A 21168-nucleotide genomic window follows, 5' to 3' on the forward strand; every position below is an offset into this window, starting at 1 on the left:
ATAATCAGTATCGGCGTTGAAAAATCTTAATCGGTCGACCTCAAGTTGTTACCTACCCTTACCACCTGTCTTTAAAATTAGAATCGTGCAATAGCATAGAATAATAGAGTTTCCACATCAATGTTACACTGAGTAAATTAGTTATTGTAATTAAATGTTATATTCCAGCGTTATTATTTTCATTCCATTCCAATATTATATATTTTATATTAATTAAAAACAACTATTCAAAACCTTTTGCTCCTGAATGTAATTTTAAAGACTGCTGGAATTTAAAATATTACATTATTCAAATCATATTTAGTGCAATTGGACATAATGGATTGTATGGAAAAGGAACAACAAAGAACGAACAAAGAAAGTGAATGTGCAGGCGAGTTAAAAATAGGGACTTTACATCAAATATCCTCATAGTGAGGATATTAATGGGGACGTGCAACACCATTAACCCCCTCCCCATATGTTATGTAAATCATTCAAATAAGACAACTAGACAGCTTTTCAGTATTACTTACCAAACCATTTCTAAATAAAACTGATCAAATGGATTTTAACACACTTTTGTGTGAAACTCTATGCCATATTCTTCTACCAGGGTAACGCTCCTTTTCTTAAAAACAACATTTCATGAAATAACAAAACAAAAGTGTAAACACTGATATTGTATTCGCCTAAGCATGATCTTCATCCACATACCAATTATTTTCAAAACTAGCTTTTTTTTTGTGTCAGCAATTAGACATTGTTCTTAGGGGGGTTACCCCTAGTCCCCCTAGTTACCCCCTAGTCCCCTACTATATAAGCGACTGATTCCTCACTTCGCCTGGACATATTTACAATTGCGCGAGCAGGTAGCATTCAGAACTTTATCATTTCACAAGTGAGAGTGTAGGTGTGTGTTCCTAGTTTGCATTGTAGCCTAGGCTAGAGACGCGCGAATAGGCTACTCAGAGGTGATCCAACAGGCTGCCCTGACTACACATTGGCTAAATGCTCAGCACGACCACACAGGTGCATCTGTCTTAACGACCTCCTGTCTAGTCCTGGTATCTGCACACAGTAATACATTAAGGGAACGGCATAGGACAATGAGCTCCTCTCTTCCCAAAAGCGAATCTACCACCTCTCTCCTGAGAGCTCCGGCCGTGCCGGTGAGTCGGAGGTCCGAACATTCTGAGCATCATGGGTCGCGCAGCCACTGTAGTCACATCCATCAACCCGACGGAGGTAAAGATGTACCTGACGAGCCGTGTTGGACCGATGAGTGCGAGGCAAGCGCGCGCAGACCCCTTTGTCAACCGAGGCATGCTGGTGGCAGGACAGACAGGAATGGATGTGATAAACGGGGACATTCCCACCAACGAAGCAGCCACTACAATGACGGCTACAGCCAGGAAGAAGTTAGAGAGCGGGTGGATCGGAGCGGGAAAGACCGCAGTAAGTCGTCTAGACACCCACACCACCACCACCACCACACCTCAAGAGGTGACCTGCCGCCAGCTCATCACCACGGCAACGCACGTCCGGGGCTGAGGTCCTCGCCAACTCCATCCTATACTAAACAATCCGACGATACTGCGTACTTTTTTGAATCGAAGGACAGAATAAATACTGGGTCGTCCACGAGTTTAAACTCGGTCCCACCCGCAACGTCCACGCCAGTTACCGGCCCCGCTACCAGCCGCACCTCCAAAAGATTCAGCACAGCTCCATCTGAACATGACTCCAATCTGCACCCGATAGTGAAATCAGTCTTCGGACAGGTACGTAGCAGTCCCGTGTCTAGACAGAACACATGATTACTATCGAACAAACATTCAAAGTCAGCACAAGGATTCAACAAGTAAATTAGACTGGGGATTAATAGTCATTATCAATACATACGCCCATTGCCAAAAAACGGCGGTGACAGAAGTTTCCTTTTTATTCAATAGGAATTTATGTATTGTTTTAATTCAAGGGTAATTTCTAATTGTCATTTTAGACAACCCTCATAGGCCACACCATCACTATACTGTAAAACTGATGGTCTCTAACAAAATGCAAAAATATTCAACTTAATTTACACCGTTGTCCCGTTAATGCATTGGTTTAAACCGCACTCTTACGAACAAACGCGTAGGTGTTTGTTGTGTAACAAAGAGATGGGGGGGGGGGGGCTGTTGCAGCTGTTGTTGTTTTTTATCTCAATATCAAATCAATTATGGGTAACAAATAAGTACCTTACTGTGATTGTTTTCAATTAAAATGAATCAAATAAACAAAAATAGCTTCTTAGCAAAGAGCAATTTTCAAGCAAGAATTTTGCTTGGACTGTCTGGGAGTGGTCTGAGTTGGGAGGGAAAAACGGAAAACTAGCTGTTACTGGTAGAGAGGTTTGGAACTATCTTTCTTATTGGTCTATTGACACATTTACCGTGATGTCACTAGGCAAGCCAAAACTGCATCCCACCAAAACAGGATGCTATTTCATGTGGTATTTTCTCTTACACCTAAAATGATTTATCATAATGTTCACAATTTCACAGTATTGTTTCAACCTCATAGGGTGGAAATATATATATATAATCACAGGAAATCATGTTTTTGAACGATTTTTTAACAGTAATTCATGATACAGAAATGTAGAACGCATGACAACAGAGAAGGTATTATGGATTTTTCCAACTGCACAGTGCACTACACAATGTCTCGAACTTGCCCCCAAGATTCCAATGCCTTACTATATTTGAAACAAGACAGTTAGAGACATATGAATAGTAGCCTATAAGTTAGATGATATGGCTCAGACAGCTCAGACATGCGGGATATACACACCTAGAGAAAAATGTAATGCTTCACAGTGTCAGGTTGGTCTGGTAGGGTCAAAGGTGAGGGACAGGTAGAGCAGCAACCCAAGCCAAAATGTGACCGGACACCCATTCACCCCTACTGACCATATTAAAAATGTATGCACATTTTGAGTCCAAATTGAACTTCCGTGTAATTAGTTTGATGGAGGGGTTGGCAGACCACCATGCGTAGCGGTATGAATAAGGATACTCTCATCATGTCTGTCAGGTGGATAAACTTTCCAATCCTGTGGAAATTGTAGCTGTGCTGAACACCCGACTGTGCACACGCACACGCACACACACACACACACACACACACACACACACACACACACACACACACACACACACACACACACACACACACACACACACACACACACACACACACACACACACACACACACACACACACACACACAGCTATTTGTGGTAAGTCACACTCACATCAAGTGTTTAAAAAAGAAAGTGACATTGAACAGTGATAACACTGTGAGAAATTGGGGAAGGTAAAGGTATAATCTACGCTATACTTTGGGGATGTACACCTGCAGATGGAGAGGTGAGGGTGGATGGTAAAAGAAGGGTGCTTCTCCATCTCTTCATTCCTGCATCCCATCTCCTCTACCATCTACAAATACGAGAGCCCTCCTCAAAGTCCTCATACAATAGTCTCATTCCTACTGTGCCTCTGTTGCTCTTCATATAGGATATCCAGTTTTCCTTTCTGTGCTTTGAAACATTTGTCTCAGTGCTGAAGAAGATATAAAGCTCAGGAGGCAATACTTTCCCCATGTGTTAATTTGTGCCAGAAATAACCACTCAATCTAGGCCAGAGCTCTAATCAGTCACAGGAGTTCCAGGCAGCAAACCCCAATCTATGCAGCACCGCTGTGCTCAATACTGCTTATCTCAATCTGCTCCGTAGTGAGACAGTAGCCCTCTATCACTCTATCCAATCATTATGCCTTGAAATGGGAATACAGAAGGGCCTCTAATGACAATATCTGTTAACACTCACATGCCTGTGAAGTTGCTCAGCTGGAGGAGTTTTCAAGTAGAAAAAGTGTGCAAGGTGACTGTGTCACTTGATGCTAGTGACTGAAAATCAGAGACTTGTCACAATGCTCTCAGACTCTTTCAGTGCTATCACACCTCTAACTGGATATGCAGTATGGTTGAGTCCAATTAAGTCGTTGCAAAGTTTCAATGCACCTGAGAGTTGGGTGCCTAGATATTGCAAGATGTTCTGTTTGTCTGATACAAAGGTTGTGTGTGTGCGCGCGTGTGCGTGCGCGCGTGGGTTTGTACTTCTCTGTGTGTGTTTGCACTAATGTGCATGTTTGGGTCTTTGGTTGTGATACTCTATTAGAGGACACTGCCTTCCACATGTATATGTCACATCTGATGGTGTTTTTTTTATTGGCACTGGTACAAGTAGACTTTGAATACATGTTTTGATACGGAGTGAGAATTATACCCACTGAGATTCTAAATTTCATATTTCCATCAAGGTCTGCATACAATCCCTACAGAACTTATTTTCTGCCAGTGGAAGCTAAATATAGCATTCCCAAGACCTGATTATAAGAGAGTAGAGGAGAGCAGCCTTTTATGGTGGTAGTAAAAATATTCAAATCCTTTGGCTTAATGCGCTACCTGACAAAGCCCATTTGCAAGTTGGCGACTTAAGCAGGGATTCCTGCATAAGCAAACGTACTATCTCAAGCATCCGTATAAATGGCAGGTTTTCGTTTTCATCAGAAGGAATGACTGAAATAGAGGGGCGATGAGGTCATGAGACTAATGAGTGTTTAAATGAGGAATGATTCCAATCAGTAGAGGAACATCTTGATCTAAGAACAACATCGGCCTCGCGATTGGGCCAAACTCTTCTTTCAGTCTATTCGCAGCTTTCACTGCTGTATTGAGTACTTTATTTGACCTAAAGAGACCTGTTCTGAGGAAAGGAAAATATTAATTGGAAGTCTTCGAAAAGAAGTAAATAGACGATAGTTTCTCAACAATGAGAAAACACCTCTGAGATGACACCACCAGATGGAGGTGACTGCTTACAATTTGTCAAACAGAGAGTGTGTGTTTGTTTGTAAGATATGTGTCAAGGATTTGCATTCCTATAAACCGTGGATACAAACACAAAGCATTTTCAATGTATTCAAAGTGGTGTATTTGTGTGTACATCCGTGTTTGATAACAGGCTGTGTGTTGGTTCTGCAAGTTTATCCAGCTTGAGCTAATAAGTTACTCATTATTAAACTGTGTTGTGTGTTAACGATTTTGACAATCACACATGAGCAAATCCACAGTTGTCAAACCAAGTCATATAAGCAGGTATTTAAGGAATTGGATAAATAGGAGTAGGGATCCGAGCTAGGTGGACGGGCATGCTAATAGACCTGGGTTATGTAAGGAAAACACAGGACTCTATTTTTCCTCTTCAGCTCCCTGTTGTCACAGCATCTGACAGCTCTCTGGTAAAATCACAGCTGAGGCTTCCTTTTCCCTTGCTCCCTTTTCCTGCTGTTGCTCTCTCTCCCTCCTCCCTACCTTCCCTTGTCACTCTTCCACTGAATCAACATCTTTTCTTTCTCTCTCTCTCTATCTCTCTCTCTCTCTCCTTTGTCAGTCTCCTTCCTTTCCCTTTTTTATTGGTTCTCTGACCATCTTTCCATCCCTCCCTTTTTACCTCCCTCCCCCCTTCCCTCTCTCCCGCCAGGGTCATACTGACCTTGATGAGGTCTGAAAGGGAAAGAGAATAGAGGGGGGCAGAGAAAATGGAGAGAGATCATGGATGACAGAAAATAGAGAGAAAAGGGGGAAGGGAAAGGAGGTGTGGATAAGCTGCTATGATGTAGGTATTGTCGTATGAACCATGTCATTTCAGTTTTCAATATGTTTATAGCCCAAAGACTATTTATAGCCGCGGATGGGTATTTATACAGTCCATTAACGGATGGTTGTGAAGGAGCTAGATGTGTTCACTATTCAGTTAAATCCTCATTGAAATGGGAAGGATTAGACCGTGAAATTCAAGAGACTGTGTAATGACGTCTGTGTCCGTGCGCATGTGCGTGCACGCGTGTGTTTGTGTGTGAATATGAATTATTAATATTCATCGTAACCTGATGCTGTCTGTAGCCAGTGAAAGAGGAAATCAGAGAGAGAGAGAGAGAGAGAGAGAGAGAGAGAGAGAGAGAGAGAGAGAGAGAGAGAGAGAGAGAGAGAGAGAGAGAGAGAGAGAGAGAGAGAGAGAGAGAGAGAGAGAGAGAGAGAGACAGACAGACAGACAGAGAGAGAGAGAGAGAGAGAGAGAGAGAGAGAGAGAGAGAGAGAGAGAGAGAGAGAGAGAGAGAGAGAGAGAGAGAGAGAGAGAGAGAGAGAGGACACAGACAGAGAGAGAGAGAGAGAGAGAGAGAGAGAGAGAGAGAGAGAGAGAGAGAGAGCAGAGAGGTTAAAGCAGATTAGATACAGAAGAAAAAGAGAAGTGTAATATTGGCTGGGGTTGTATAAAATACTATGTGCTTTGCTATTTGAAACGTTGACAGCAAACTACTCCCCTTCCATTCTCCTTTTTTTCATGAGCTTCTCTCTTCACTATCCCTAGCACAGAATGAATTAGTCTCAAATGAAAGATGATAGTTTCCTTGCCATAAAATAACAACCAATTCAACCTAATCAATTATTCACACTTGAATTAAAACAACTGTTATATTTTACCTCAGGAGATGACCTGTCACCATGAAGGTCACCATAGCCTCTTTCTGCCTGGGGCGCTTTTATAGATCACTGAATGAATGCTCCTCTGGTGATCTTCACATACAGAGCTGTGAGGCTGCGAACATGCTACAAGGTCATCGTCCCAATTCAACAGTTTTTTTTCAGGCTCAGCTCTCCTCCGTAAAAAGACAGAGATAAGGGTTATCCATTCTTCAGTATTTACCCCCAGATGAAACAAAAATACAAAGAATAAAGCACATTATGAATCTATTTTCTCAGAAGAACATCTGTATGTGAATAGTTATGTGAGGCAATGTAGCGTTATAATGTACAGTAATAATTATAGGTCATTGGAGGAGGTACAACCTTTTTACTGTGAGACTAATATGTTCATTGTTGTATAGGGGTTACAGAATGAGCCCACACTCACATACAGTACCATAGTATAGTACATGGGGTATAGTACAAACATGGAATGAGAAAAGGCATACCATGACGGCATCATGAGAGATGACGTTATCAGCCCTCCCAGTCCCAGACCCCTCTCCCTTCTCTCCCAGCTCAAATCTTCCTTAAACTGCGAATGCAATTATTAACATGACATTTCCTATTGGAATTAGCTGCCTGTCTCTCCCGTGACAAACTGTATGCGTGTGTGCAAGTGTGCCTGCATGTGTGCAGCTTCTTGAAATACTAATGCATGCTTTCCTTTGTGTGATGACTGTGGGTGTTCATGTGACTTGTTATTAGCACACATTATAGAGGGATTTTTGTATGGATGAGTCTATATCAGGAGGTGTGCGAATGCAGTGAGCATTATTGTTTATGTGAATTGTCACCATTATGTAGGTTTAATAAGATGTGTGTGTGTGTGTGTGCTGTGTCTTTGCACTGACATTATGAGAGCCGACGGCTCCTGAGTCTGATTTCTAATGTGTTCTGATGTTCACAATGAGCCTCCGTGGGGGCTCATTGTGAGAGGAGAGGCAGAGTGAGAATAAATGAATGGAAGAGAGAGGATAGACGAGAGATAGGACCTTGGTGTGTGTAACTATGGGAAACAATTGACAAAGTCAAACAGGAAATGATGTCGTTGATTATGTGACCAGTGGCAGCCACTGCAGGGGATTGCAGGGATTGCTATCAGCATCAGCATCCCTGTGGTGCTTGCTGTCTAAAAGCTGGGACCCCTGTAGCTGTCTAGCAAGTATATGCAGTGATTTGTGGTGTGTGTTTGCGTGTGTAGTACATGTACGTGTGTGTGTGTGTGTGTGTGTGTGTGTGTGTGTGTGTGTGTGTGTGGTCGGTCCATCATTCACATGCCTTTTATCTTCATTTCGTGCATATTTTGTAGAGCTTTGACTTTGATCTCAATACTGTCCCTTCTAGTTTAGCATGCCTTTGTGATGAGCACACTCTTCTGTGTACATGTGTGTGTACGAGAGAGGGGGAGGTAGCCTATTGGTTAAGAACGTTGGGCCAGTAACCGAAAGGTCGCTGGTTAGAATCCCCAAGCTAACTAGGTGAAAAATCAGTCAATGTTCCCTTGAGCAAGGCACCTAACCTTATTGCTCCTGTAAATTGCACTGGAAAAGAGCATCTGACAAATGACTAAAATGTACATGAAGAGAGAAAGGGGAGGGAGAGAGCGAGGAGAGAGGGGGAGGAGAAAAAGAGAGGGGGAAGAGAGAGCATGTGTTGTATTTTTAGCTCCATAGCCCCACATCTGTGTGTGTTTAATCCAGTGTATGCATGTGTGGGTTTAATCCAGTATATGCATGTGTGGGTTTAATCCAGTGTATGCATGTGTGGGTTTAATCCAGTATATGCATGTGTGGGTTTAATCCAGTATATGCATGTGTGGGTTTAATCCAGTGTATGCATGTGTGGGTTTAATCCAGTGTATGCATGTGTGGGTTTAATCCTGTATATGCATGTGTGGGTTTAATCCAGTATATGCATGTGTGGGTTTAATCCAGTATATGCATGTGTGGGTTTAATCCAGTGTATGCATGTGTGGGTTTAATCCAGTATATGCATGTGTGGGTTTAATCCAGTGTATGCATGTGTGGGTTTAATCCAGTATATGCATGTGTGGGTTTAATCCAGTATATGCATGTGTGGGTTTAATCCTGTATATGCATGTGTGGGTTTAATCCAGTATATGCATGTGTGGGTTTAATCCAGTGTATGCATGTGTGGGTTTAATCCAGTATATGCATGTGTGGGTTTAATCCAGTGTATGCATGTGTGGGTTTAATCCAGTATAGGCATGTGTGGGTTTAATCCAGTGTATGCATGTGTGGGTTTAATCCAGTGTATGCATGTGTGGGTTTAATCCAGTATATGCATGTGTGGGTTTAATCCAGTGTATGCATGTGTGGGTTTAATCCTGTATATGCATGTGTGGGTTTAATCCAGTATATGCATGTGTGTGTATTTGGATTAGTGTCTCCAGTGTGTTGTTCGGGGGAAGGTAATATGTTAATGAGCTTTTTCACCACTTTCTCTTTGCAGAGATGGTTTGAAACAGTGCAACAGAGTGAGGGAGAGAGAGACGGGAGAGGGAGGGGGGGAAAGAGGGAGAGACTGAGGGAGAGAGAGAGACGGGAGAGGGAGGGGGGAAAAGAGGGAGAGAGAGAGAGAGGACGGTCAGCCAATGAATAAAGCAATCTTGCATTTTCTGCTTTGAGCGCATGCATCTCGCTAAGACATGCCTGCCTCCTCTCCCTCTCATGTCTTTGTCACTTTGATCTCTCATTCTTTGTAGTATTTCTTTGCTTTCCTCCATTTAGGTTTACCTCCCCTCTTCCCTCTCTTCCTGTGACTCCCAGTGTCCTTCCCTCTAGGTCCTATGTTGATCCTGTGCAACCTCACTCTCCCACTCTTTCTCTGTGCGTCTCTCTCTCCCCCTAAATTCCCTCGTCTTGGTTTCTGACCCACTGGACCCCCTTTCTCTTTATCCCATGCATAGGAACACATGCACATGCAAACGCACACGCAAACACATGCACACACACCACACAGGCATACTAACACAGACACGTTTAGAGACGCACCACACACTGAGAGGGACTTCACCATGGGGAACTCTGTCAAATCTCACTTCTCCAAGAAGGTAAGGTTTTGTGTACTGGCTGTGGTCCACCTGAACCCCTGACTGTCTGTGGTGCATGTCTCACTATGTGTCCTTAACTTGACTGGAGGTTATTGGACCACACTGGACCTTTTTGACCCTGGGATTGTGTCATGGGAGGTTGGTGGCACCTTCACCGTGGAGAACAGGCTCATGCTAATGACTGGAGCGGAATCAGTGGAATGGTATCAAATACAGCAAACACATGGTTTCTAGGTGTTTGATGCCATTCCATTAGCTTCGTTCCAGACATTATTATGAGCCTTCTCCCCTCAGCAGACTCTACTGGAATGTTTACAGTAGTGTTGGACTGTGTGAGACTCGGTTTTAGAGCACACTGCTGTGTTGACTGTGGGAGACTCGGTTTTAGAGCACACTGCTGTATTGACTGTGAGAGACTCGGTTTTAGAGCACACTGCTGTATTGACTGTGAGAGACTCGGTTTTAGAGCACACTGCTGTATTGACTGTGGGAGACTCGGTTTTAGAGCACACTGCTGTATTGACTGTGAGAGACTCGGTTTTAGAGCACACTGCTGTATTGACTGTGGGAGACTCGGTTTTAGAGCACACTGCTGTATTGACTGTGGGAGACTCGGTTTTAGAGCACACTGCTGTATTGACTGTGGGAGACTCGGTTTTAGAGCACACTGCTGTATTGACTGTGGGAGACTCGGTTTTAGAGCACACTGCTGTATTGACTGTGAGAGACTCGGTTTTAGAGCACACTGCTGTATTGACTGTGGGAGACTCGGTTTTAGAGCACACTGCTGTATTGACATCTCAGTCAGACTTCTGGTCCGAGGAGCAGTGTTCCCGCTCTTATAGGCTAGTTGTGAATATTAGAGGAGACAGGACAACCTAGTGTGTCATGCTGTTGTCTCATCCACCCCACTGAACCACTGTAACTAAAATAGTCCGCTGACCAGAATAGAATACCGACTGTGATGCTTGAAATCATTTGTGGACTGGATGACGACAGTACCACTCTACCACACATTAGGACTGTATTGCGTCTGTTTTTCCATATTTCTTTGTCATAGATATATACCAGATGGACATATAACTGTTTTTCCCTACTGAATGTCAGTTGAGCTGGAGTGACTGTGTTGGAGTCCTCAGTGTAGCCAATGATGCTTAACCGTCACTCGACTGTAGTCGACAGTGTCCAGTGGTGTCCTGGAACCCGCTCGCTGGGATGAGTGGTGTCAATGAGCAGGTTCATGTCAAGATCAACCACATGAGTCAAAGGACTTAGCCCCAAACCAGCGTCACCACTTCACCCCTTCAGAGGGGATACAGTGGCGCGGACAAACCAACAGGTGGCGCTATCCTGTTTAACCCTGCCTGCAGGAGCGCCACGAACCATAACCTGATCTTAGCAGAAACCTTGTTGACGCAGGTTGTTTTTGCAACCGGCTGATGGTCATTGTTCCATACGTGGACTACAAACTGGATTTGACTGAGCGGCATGTATCTATAGAATGGATACATTTGACTTAGTTCTACAGTATCTGCCAGCGCGACATGCTTAGTCTGCGTACAACAATGACAGCCACAGTTCTTTAGCTATCTAGTACAATGATAACTGCACAATAAAGACAGGATTCCATGTTCAGTGGGAGCGCTGGGACACCATGCATCAGGGATTTAAATCCCCTTCAGCAGCTGTACATCCTTGAGCGTGTACAGTACAATATGACAAGCAACAGTTGAAGCCATCTGGTAAATAGGAAGTTACTTCTCGACTGCTTCTCACATTCCAATATTGTTCTAGCTGCCATTTCAACGTCATCATTTTTAACATACGTCTGCGCATTAGTAGTGGTTTTGGTGACACACTGGACCTTCAGAAAATCTGCACTGCTTCATGCATCACTTGCTCAGATTACCCAGTGGACAGTGTGATGGGGTGCACTGTAGCAGGGCAGGAGCTGGCACTAGAAATTCCACAGCAACAGATGGAGTATGAAGGTCACCCAAAATATCCCACCAAGCTAATTAAAATCCCACCAAGGGAGGGAAGGAAGGATAGTGGGGCAGGGATAGAGAGAGAGCTGTCTCGCTGCTGAGAAAGGCTATTTTGGGGGGAAACAAACAATGGAGGGAAATAGAAGCATGTCCTTCTTAAGTTGCCAGCTCAGTGTTCCTTGTATAGTGACACTTTTGTCATAAGCCTGTCAGCGTTCCGGTCTCTAAACACAGCTCAGCTCTGTCCACTGATGCCACTTTTCTGTTGGTCTGTCATTCGACTGCAGAAAGGTTGGCCCTTATTTGCCTTGGTGCAGATGAATATTTGTAAAGGTTTCAATGGTGGCTGATGTTCCCCTCTTTAATTAACCTGAGGCTCTGTCTGTAATTGGGGCTGGGCAATGTGTGGCCTGCCGCTGCCCCATGGTCCACAGACTAATTGGTCATTATAATGTAATGGCTGGATGGATTTGATTCCTTCCATTGGGACAATGGCAAATTGGAATGAGCACAAATAAGCCATCCATCACTTTCATATGCAAGTGGCTTTCCTATCATGAACTAAACCCTGTATTTAAAGGTTAAATGGAGATTAGACTAAATGATGTATTGACAACCCTACATCTTTAACCAGTAATGAGTGTGACCATTTTTGGGGTCGCTGTCACACGGAAACACTAAACTGTGTCTATCAAAAGCAGAATGGCTTGCAGATATTTGTTTGCGTCTTCCTGCGTGTTCTCTCGTGGATTGGTCTGATTGTCTTAGTTAGCTGTTGTGTCTCTTTGATTGTATGTGCTGAGTGCTGAGTCAAATAAGTGTCCCCAGCTGCACAGAGAGCATCTTTGGGATGGATGGATGGGTGGCATTCAGTGCCCCGTTCACTGAACCCAGCCCCTGACTGTGTTCTTTTCACATGACTGACACCCCGACCAGCCCCATTACCATCCTGACCTTTGACCTCACAGGGACTAGCAGACCTCAGCCTCTCTACCTCCACCTCCATCCACCCACCCTCATGCCAGCTAGCCTCTTGTTGTAGTCTGACTCCATGTCGTCCATCCACAAGCTGAGTCACAGTCTGTGTCCCTGTCTCTGCCCCTGCGCCTCTATGTCCTGGCCCCACAACCTGGATGTCTGTGGCCCCAGGACCAGAAGAAGAACTACAGAGCAGTGCAGTCCTGTGAGGAGGGGACTGGGGGGGCCTATCTTGAGCCACTAGTGGCTATGGCTCAGAACGGAGGCAACATGCACAACGTACTGGGGCCTGCCTGCATCTTTCTACGCAAGGGCTTCGCTGAGAGCCGGCAGGCTGTACGTAAGTCCAGACACAAACAGACACATAATGCATGCAGAGACACATTTACAGTATGCAGCTGCACCTGATAAAACAGTGTACACAAAAGCTTACACACAATCATACAGACATTCTGTCTTTGTCTGCTTCTTTTTCACCCATGTTGACCAATACACTCCCTATGGACTCAAAGAAGAAGGTAATGGACTCAAAATATTTGCAGTAACTACATATAGAATGCCTGCCAGTTGGTGTGAAGATAAGTGTATGCGTATGCGACTGTGTGTGTGGGTGTGTGTGTGTGATGGCACTCATTGCCATTTGTGTCACGCTGATAGATTGTAAATCCTTGTGGTACACCTAGTATTAACCTGACAGACTGCGATCCCGAGTACTAAAGTCTGCGTGGAGCAGCGGCAGATGTCTTCATCTGTCTCACTCTCACTGTGATCAGTGGCAAGGCCTTGTCGTGAAGGGAAGATGTGCACTGACCTCTCCTTGGTATACTGGCACCGTCCATATAAGCTAGCCGTTTCACATCCGTTACACATAGCCTGTCCTGACGATGTACTCTGTTCTGGGGATGCAGGGATGGATGCGGGCTAGAGCTACTTCAAAGGCTAGACTTTAACCTTGAGAGAGAACAAAAGGAACTCCTTCAGTCCTTGTTCCCCCACGACTCACCACCAACCTTAAGGTGGCATGTACCTCTCTCTCACCTAAGTAGATAGGCTACTCAGACAAGCGTCAGACAAATTCTCTAGACTAAGTTGCATTTGGGTAGCCTGACGACTCGCACTAAATTCTTCCCCTGTTTTGTCGTTCACTACATACTTTAGTCTGAGACTGCTAACATTGAAGTCATTTGTCGTGACAAAGGGCACGAGGGGCGTTGTATAAAACAAAAACATCAACGATTGGATCGTCTCTAACCAATCAGTATCAAAGCCAATGACTCTCTACCCACGTGTGTCCTGGCCCAATCCTTCGGTTTCTGGACCAATCAGACGGCTCCAAATGTGTTCGCATTCGGTGAAGGGTTGGGGAGCTACTCAGATCCAGACTTATTGCGGAGAATTTGGCCGGAACAAGGAGTCTGGGTAGCCAGGCAAGCATTTGGGTTCATCATTACATGATTTAACACAAGAAAGGGGTTGCACACATGACAAAGGTACTCTATGATATATTATACTGAACAAAAATATAAACGCAACATGTAAAGTGCTGGTCCCATGTTTCATGAGCTGAAATGAAAGATACGAGACATGTTCCATACGCACAAAAATAATATTTCTCTCAAATTTTGTGCACAAATTTGTTTACATCCCTGTTAGTGAGCATTTCTCCTTTACCAAGATAATCCATATCCCTGACAAGTGTGGCATATCAAGAAGCTGATTGAACAGCATTATCATTACATACAGTATGTGCATCTTGTGCTGCGGACAATAAAAGGCCACTCTAAAATGTTCAGTTTTGTCCCTCAACACAATGCAACAGATGTCTCAAGTCCTGAGGGAGTGTGCAATTGGCATGCTGACTGCAGGAATGTCCACCAGAGCTGTTGCCAGAGAATTGAATGTTAATTTCCCTACCATAAGCCGCCTCCAACGTCGTTTCAGTGAATTTGGCTGTACGTCCAACTGGCCTCACAACCGCAGATCACGTTTAACCACGCCAGCCCAGGACCTCCAATCCGGCTTCTTCACCCGTGGGATCGTCTGAGACCAGCCACCTGAACAGCTGATGAAACTGAGGAGTATTTCTGTCTGTAATAAAGCCCTTTTGTGTGGAAAACAAATTCTGATTGGCTGGGCCTGGCTCTTCGGTGGGTCTATGCCCTACCAGGCCCACCCATGGCTGCGCTCCTGCCTATTCATATGAAATCCATAGACAAAGGCCTAATTTATTTATTTCAATTGACTGATTTCCTTATATGAACTGTAACTCGGTAAAATCGTTGAAATTGTTGCATGTTGCGTTTATATTTTTGTTCATTATACTATTGTTGAATTGATCATATCTGACAAGAGTTTTGTAGCATCATGAGTCATCACCTGAAGAATGCCACACACTGGGTCCTAACCCTGTCTTCTTTACAGGATAGAGAGCTGAGGCCGGAGGAAATGGATGGTACGTATCGTTATACAGGAGCATACAGTTTAAATGACAAAGAGCCTTCATATTGCATGGTATTGCATAGTCCAGATCGGGCTGTAGCAGTCCTCCCTGGTTTAGATGCAGACAAACAAAGGATCTGACCGTGGTAAAATTTCATTGTCATGTTGTGTGCCTTTAAGTGCCTTTCTATGAACTTTTCTGCCCAAAATCATTGCGGACTGTTCCAAGCTTACACAAGCTTACCTCTCACCCTCATGTTCATTATACCACTACACTCATTGTAGTAGTAACAATAAACTAACAATGATTTTGATAATGTGGTTGAAAACCCCAATTTATATTTTTCCATGTGTTCCTCTGTCTCGCAGAGTTGCGTGAGGCTTTTAAAGAGTTTGACAAAGACCACGACGGCTTCATTGGCTGTAAAGACCTGGGCAACTGCATGAGGACCATGGGCTACATGCCTACTGAGATGGAGCTGATTGAACTGAGCCAGCAGATCAATATGAACCGTGAGTAACTCTCTCTCTGTGTGTGTGTGTGTGTGTGTGTGTGTGTGTGTGTGTGTGTGTGTGTGTGTGTGTGTGTGTGTGTGTGTGTGTGTGTGTGTGTGTGTGTGTGTGTGTGTGTGTGTGTGTGTGTGTGTGTGTGTGGATAGGGAGAATGTTGTGAGTGTAAAGGTCCAGTGTTCCTTTTTTCTATGATATTTCCTCTCTCCATCATTCTCTCTCTCTCTCTCTCTCTCTCTCTCTCTCTCTCTCTCTGTCTTCTCTCTCTCTCTCCTCTCTCTCTCCCTCTCTCTCTCTCTCACTTTCCTTTTTAACTCTCTTATTATTACCCCCCCCCTCTCTCTCTCTCTCTCTCTCTCTCTCTCTCTCTCTCTCTCTCTCTCTCTCTCTCTCACTTTCCTTTTTAACTCTCTTATTATTACCCCCTCTCTCTCTCTCTCTCTCTCTCTCTCTCTCTTCCTCTCTCTCTCTCCTCTCTCTCTCTCTCCCTCTCTCTCTCTCTCTCACTTTCCTTTTTAACTCTCTTATTATTACCCCCCCCCTCTCTCTCTCTCTCTCACTCACTTTCCTTTTTAACTCTCTTATTATTACCCCTCTCTCTCTCTTTCCTTTTTAACTCTCTTATTATTACCCCTCTCTCTCCCTCTCTCTCTCTGTCTTCTCTCTCTCTCTCTCTCTCTCTCTCACTTTCCTTTTTAACTCTCTTATTATTACCCCCTCTCTCTCTCCCCTCTCTCTTCTCTCTCTCCCTCTCTCTCTCTCTCTCTCTCTCTCTCTCTCTCTCTCACTTTCCTTTTTAACTCTCTTATTATTACCCCCCTCTCTCTCTCTCACACACTTTCCTTTTTAACTCTCTTATTATTACCCCCCTCTCTAGACTTTTCTTTTTTAACTCTCTTTTACAGTTTTTCTCAATTGCTAAAACACAATTTCTGAAACCTTGCTCCATTTCCTGAAAACATTCAACACAAAACCTCATCTTCTAGCACTATTTACTTAACCTCTGACTCCTTTTGCAAAATTAAACATTCGCCTCAAAACAGTTTTACCTGTGTTCAAAATCAAACACTGCTCTCAAATCATAAACAAAGTGATCAAAATTATATACACTCTCAAGCAGTCAGTAAACAATACACCGAAAAATAGAAAACACATTGTTCAAAACATACAATTCTCAGGGAGAAGTACATTTTTAATCTAAAAAATATTCATATTTTTCCGTCATTGTCTTTTGATGAACGAAAACATGTTCTATCATAGTAGCTCAAAATGTATCCGAAATTACTACTCTGCTTTGCTCTTTGCAATTTTGTTTTTTGTTCTTCCTCCTCCTTGTACCCCTATTTTTACAGTACTGTACCCTGCATCTCACAAACCTGTCCATTGTCTCTGTGATACTGTGATACTAATTCTTGTTCTTTGTTGATATGAACCTGCAATCAGTCAAAATCTATTGAGCAGTCAGTACTGTTAATAAATGGAAAGCACAATGTTCAGGGCCATACAATTCATCCATTGTACAGTATACAGCCTACAATGCACTGTACTACAGTATCCATTCTCAGACTTTCTCCTTCCCACCTTCAACAACCTGTTTGCTCTCTGAACTGGCTTATATTGGTTGTGTCGCAGCATTTGAAACAGGTTAAATCAATTTTGAGTGGTTGTGTTCAATCAATGACATATGTTCTCTATTTGTATTTGATTGTTGCCACTTGTGTTTACCAGTATGGATGACATGTGCATTAGAGAGCAGAATTGCGTTTTGAGAATGAGAATGTGTTTAGAGTTTTGCTGAAAATTCTAAGTGAGATCTGCAAATTGTGTTTTACCATGTGAAAGGGTTTAAGGTATTGACAACAGACTGCATAATTAGCTAAATGAGTCCAGGCAACTGAGAACTTTGTTCAGCCAATGGGTTTTTAGTGTTTTAGCAATTGAGAAAAAACTGCACTATTTCCTCTCTCTCTCTCTATCTCTTCTCCATCCCCTAACACACACTCGAAGACTTGCGCTCACCGTTACACACAGGCCTCTGAACATTCAAGGTCCCAGTACCTCTGACGTAGATCCCTTTAACAATTTCCCCTGAAAGGAACATAAAATCACATCCGTTCAGTAAATACTCTGTGGGCTTTGGGAACATTGATGGCTGAATATGACGCTGTAGATAAGTCTTGCCAGCCTTGTCTTTCTGTCCTTTTTCAAGGTTGCATGTTTCTGTCATTGTGCAAATGTCCCTGTAGATGTATTCTGTTTCCTCTATCCTCTATCTCACACAGTGGGACGACATGTTGACTTTGAGGACTTTGTGGAGCTGATGGGGCCAAAGCTTCTGGCTGAAACAGCAGATATGATTGGGGTCAAGGAGCTGAGGGACGCTTTTAAAGAGGTGAGGATAAGGGATGGAGAGAAAGGGGGCTGGTATGGAATGAGAAAAGAATAAGAGAGCGAGTGATGGAAGTAGAGTGAGAGGGAAAGGAAGATAATGAAAATAGAAATGAGATAATAGAGAAAGAAAGAACCAAATCCAAAGGCGATGAAAGAAAGTTTACGCTAAAGGAAAGTTGTTTCAATGAGGAGAAGCACTACTTACGAGGGGAACTCAATATTCATTTTGGAGTGATGACGGTGTTTGGAGAGGGCAGATTGATTAACTAGTTCACTATTAATTACTCGTTCAGTTTGACACCAATGGTGACGGCAAGATCAGCACATCAGAACTCAGAGAAGCAATGAAAAAACTTCTCGGTCAACAGGTAAGAAAAGTAGTTTTTCGCTTTGTGTGTTCCCTCACTCGTTCACTCAACTTGTCCACGCATCTGTCTGATCCTGTCACTGTAGCCTACATCGGAGTAGTGTCATTCCTCGGTTCTTTCCCTGTTCTGCTAGGTTGGTCACAGGGACCTAGAAGACATCCTGAGGGACATTGACCTGAATGGAGATGGTCACGTGGACTTTGAAGGTGAGCTGTCTAAGTGGGTTCTACGATACCTCCTCATAGGGCGTTTTTTTGACCGGTATTATCGTCGTTGTTATTTTGTTGTGTGAAACATCCCAGGGGGAAGGAACTGGGTGAATCAACGTTGTGTCCACATAATTTTCAACAAAAGTCAAACGTGGATTTGAAAAAGTCCTCAGTGTTAAGGAATTCCTTGGAATGCTTGTCTCTTTTTCACCCAACTTTTAACCTAAATCCAATGACATGGTTCAAATTGTTGTTGATTTCACGTTGAATTCACATTGGTTGAAAACTCAATCAAATGTAAATCCAAACTAGATGTTGAACTGACGTCGGTGCCCAGTGGGATTAAATTGCAGCACCTGACAAATCCCTCTCCACTGTTCATGTCCAACCAGGCCCTTTGGGATTGCTGATATTGCTCAACATGAGCTCCCTCATAATAACAAGTCCTGTGAGAAAAGTGAGCTCCCTCATAATAACAAGTCTCCACAAGATTTTCTAGCTTGCTTTATTGAACATAAAGCAAGCTAGAAATCTTGTGGAGTCTATTCCCTTCGGACACTCTCACATACTCAAATACAAACACAGTGCACAAACACTCTCTGTCTCTCTACCGCTCACACACTCTCTCTCAATCACACACACACACACTCTCCTGCTTCACACTCACATTATCTATCACACACACATACAAGCACATACACATGCATCGACACGCTGCCTCAGTGCCAATCCTCACACACACACATTTTGAGTCAGGATACTCCAGCACCATGCTGAGAGTGAGACGGGTGGATGAAGGGAGTCGGGCTGTCTGTCAGATTATCTCCACACCAAGGGATTATGTCACCTCATAGATGACCAAGAGAACAAGGAAAGCTCTCTCTCTCGCTCCACCTTTCTCTCTCTCTCTCTCTCTCTCTCTGCCTCTCTCTCTCTCTCTCTCTCTCTCTCTCTCTCTCTCTCTCTCTCTCTGCCTCTCTCTCTCTCTCTCTCTCTCTCTCTCTCTCTCTCTCTCTCTGCCTCTCTCTGCCTCTCTCTGCCTCTCTCTCTCTCTCCCTCTCTCTCTGCCTCTCTCTCTCTCTGTCTCTCTCTCTCTCTCTCTCTCTCTCTCTCCCTCCCTCCCTCTCTCTCTCTCTCTCTCTCTCCCTCTCTCTGTGCCTCTCTCTCTCTCTGTGCCTCTCTCTCTCTGTGCCTCTCTCTCTCTCTCCTTTCTCTCTCTCTCTCTCTCTCTCTCTCTCTCCTCTCTCTCTCTCTCTGCCTCTCTCTCTCTCTCCCTCTCTCTCTCTCCCTCTCTCTCTCTCTCTCTCTCTCTCCCTCTCTCTCCCTCTCTCTCTCCCTCTCTCTCTCCCTCTCTCTCTCCTCTCTCTCTCTCTCTCTCTCCCTCTCTCTCCCTCTCTCTCTCCCTCTCTCTCTCTCTCTCTCCCTCTCTCCCTCTCTCTCTCTCTCTCTCCCTCTCTCTCTCCCTCTAGCCTTTTCCTTTTTTAACTATCTTTTATTATTTCCTCTCACTCCCTCTCTCTATCTCTTCTCCATCCCCTAACACACACTCGAAGACAGGCAGGATAAAAATAGCAATGTGCTGCTTTTCTTCCTAGAGTCATTACCCACTAAATCCATCCACGTTTATGATCCCCAGTGCTCAAAATACATCTTTCTTTTTATTGGCTGATAGCAGCACGTACAGTTCTTCAAAGCGCCATGATCTTCAGCCCCTACACTTGACCTAAATCATGTTCATTCGCCATCTCTGTTGTTTTATTCATCTTTCTCCTCACCCCTCAGAGTTTGTACGTATGATGTCTCGCTGAGTGACAGGTTAAGCACCTGTAGGCCATGTTTCTGACTGGCCCCTTTCCTGGTAAGAGAGGAAGAGAAGGAGAAGAGATGCCGAAGCCGTTACCAACAGACCACTTACCTCTGACTTCTGTACAACAGAAGGGGAAACGACATATCAACAACCGCCCTGCTACTGCCACATCCGAAGATGAGCACAGAAGCTGACGGAACAACGCCAGCGATGATGATGCTGTATGCTGCTGCAAAAGAGAACAACAGCCAGCCTCCCACAATTTTACACTGTACATTTCCGATATTAGAGAAAACATTTGTAGGTGTTAACAGGGGCTAATAGAGCAATGTGACGTTTGAGCTACTTACAATCATTACCATGGTTGGTTAAGGCTATGGGAAAGTAAAAGGAGACATATTGACATTTTTAGCATTTTCTCATGCCAGCGTCTCCCATAACCAACCTAAAGCACTATATTCCCCTCTGGGCCTTTGTACTCCTGAGCTAAACTTTTTAATGGCAATATTATTTCAACGTACCTACTGTCAAAATATGTATTGTTCATGTGTGCGTACGTGTATGTTTGTGTGAAGCTCAATTCTCCCATATTGTACGATTCCATATGTCTTAAGCTACTGTAGAGTTAGTTTCAGACCCATGGCATACGCTAGCCAACTGTCTCTGTCTTGAAATACATCTCACGTATTAGCGCTGATGCACTTCTTATCAAACACATATCAAGTTACATTATACAAGCTCTGAACATAGATGGGCAACTGTTTTTATTAAAGGAAATAGCATTTTGG

At 43.8% G+C, this 21168-nt stretch overlaps 1 protein-coding gene across 3 annotated transcripts; it reads left to right on the top strand.

Annotated features, from left to right (window-relative positions):
* The first annotated feature begins 850 nt into the window (after positions 1 to 850).
* On the top strand, positions 851 to 20508 carry LOC112242970 (calcium-binding protein 1-like). 3 transcript variants are annotated; one of them, XM_042302214.1, is made up of 9 exons: positions 851 to 1763; positions 12828 to 12992; positions 13169 to 13174; positions 15078 to 15108; positions 15465 to 15608; positions 17888 to 17997; positions 18290 to 18364; positions 18498 to 18570; positions 20356 to 20508. In XM_042302214.1, the coding sequence occupies exons 1-9, from the start codon at positions 1089 to 1091 to the stop codon at positions 20379 to 20381; spliced, it is 1305 nt and encodes a 434-aa protein (XP_042158148.1). In that variant the 5' UTR covers positions 851 to 1088; the 3' UTR covers positions 20382 to 20508. The 3 variants fall into 3 exon arrangements, with proteins under 3 accessions (XP_042158148.1, XP_042158149.1, XP_042158150.1); XM_042302216.1 differs by lacking the exon at positions 851 to 1763 and adding an exon at positions 9197 to 9690; XM_042302215.1 differs by lacking the exons at positions 12828 to 12992; positions 13169 to 13174.
* Positions 20509 to 21168: the final 660 nt, after the last annotated feature.

This window comes from Oncorhynchus tshawytscha, linkage group LG20 (assembly GCF_018296145.1).
Source record: "Oncorhynchus tshawytscha isolate Ot180627B linkage group LG20, Otsh_v2.0, whole genome shotgun sequence".
Classification (NCBI taxonomy): domain Eukaryota; kingdom Metazoa; phylum Chordata; class Actinopteri; order Salmoniformes; family Salmonidae; genus Oncorhynchus; species Oncorhynchus tshawytscha.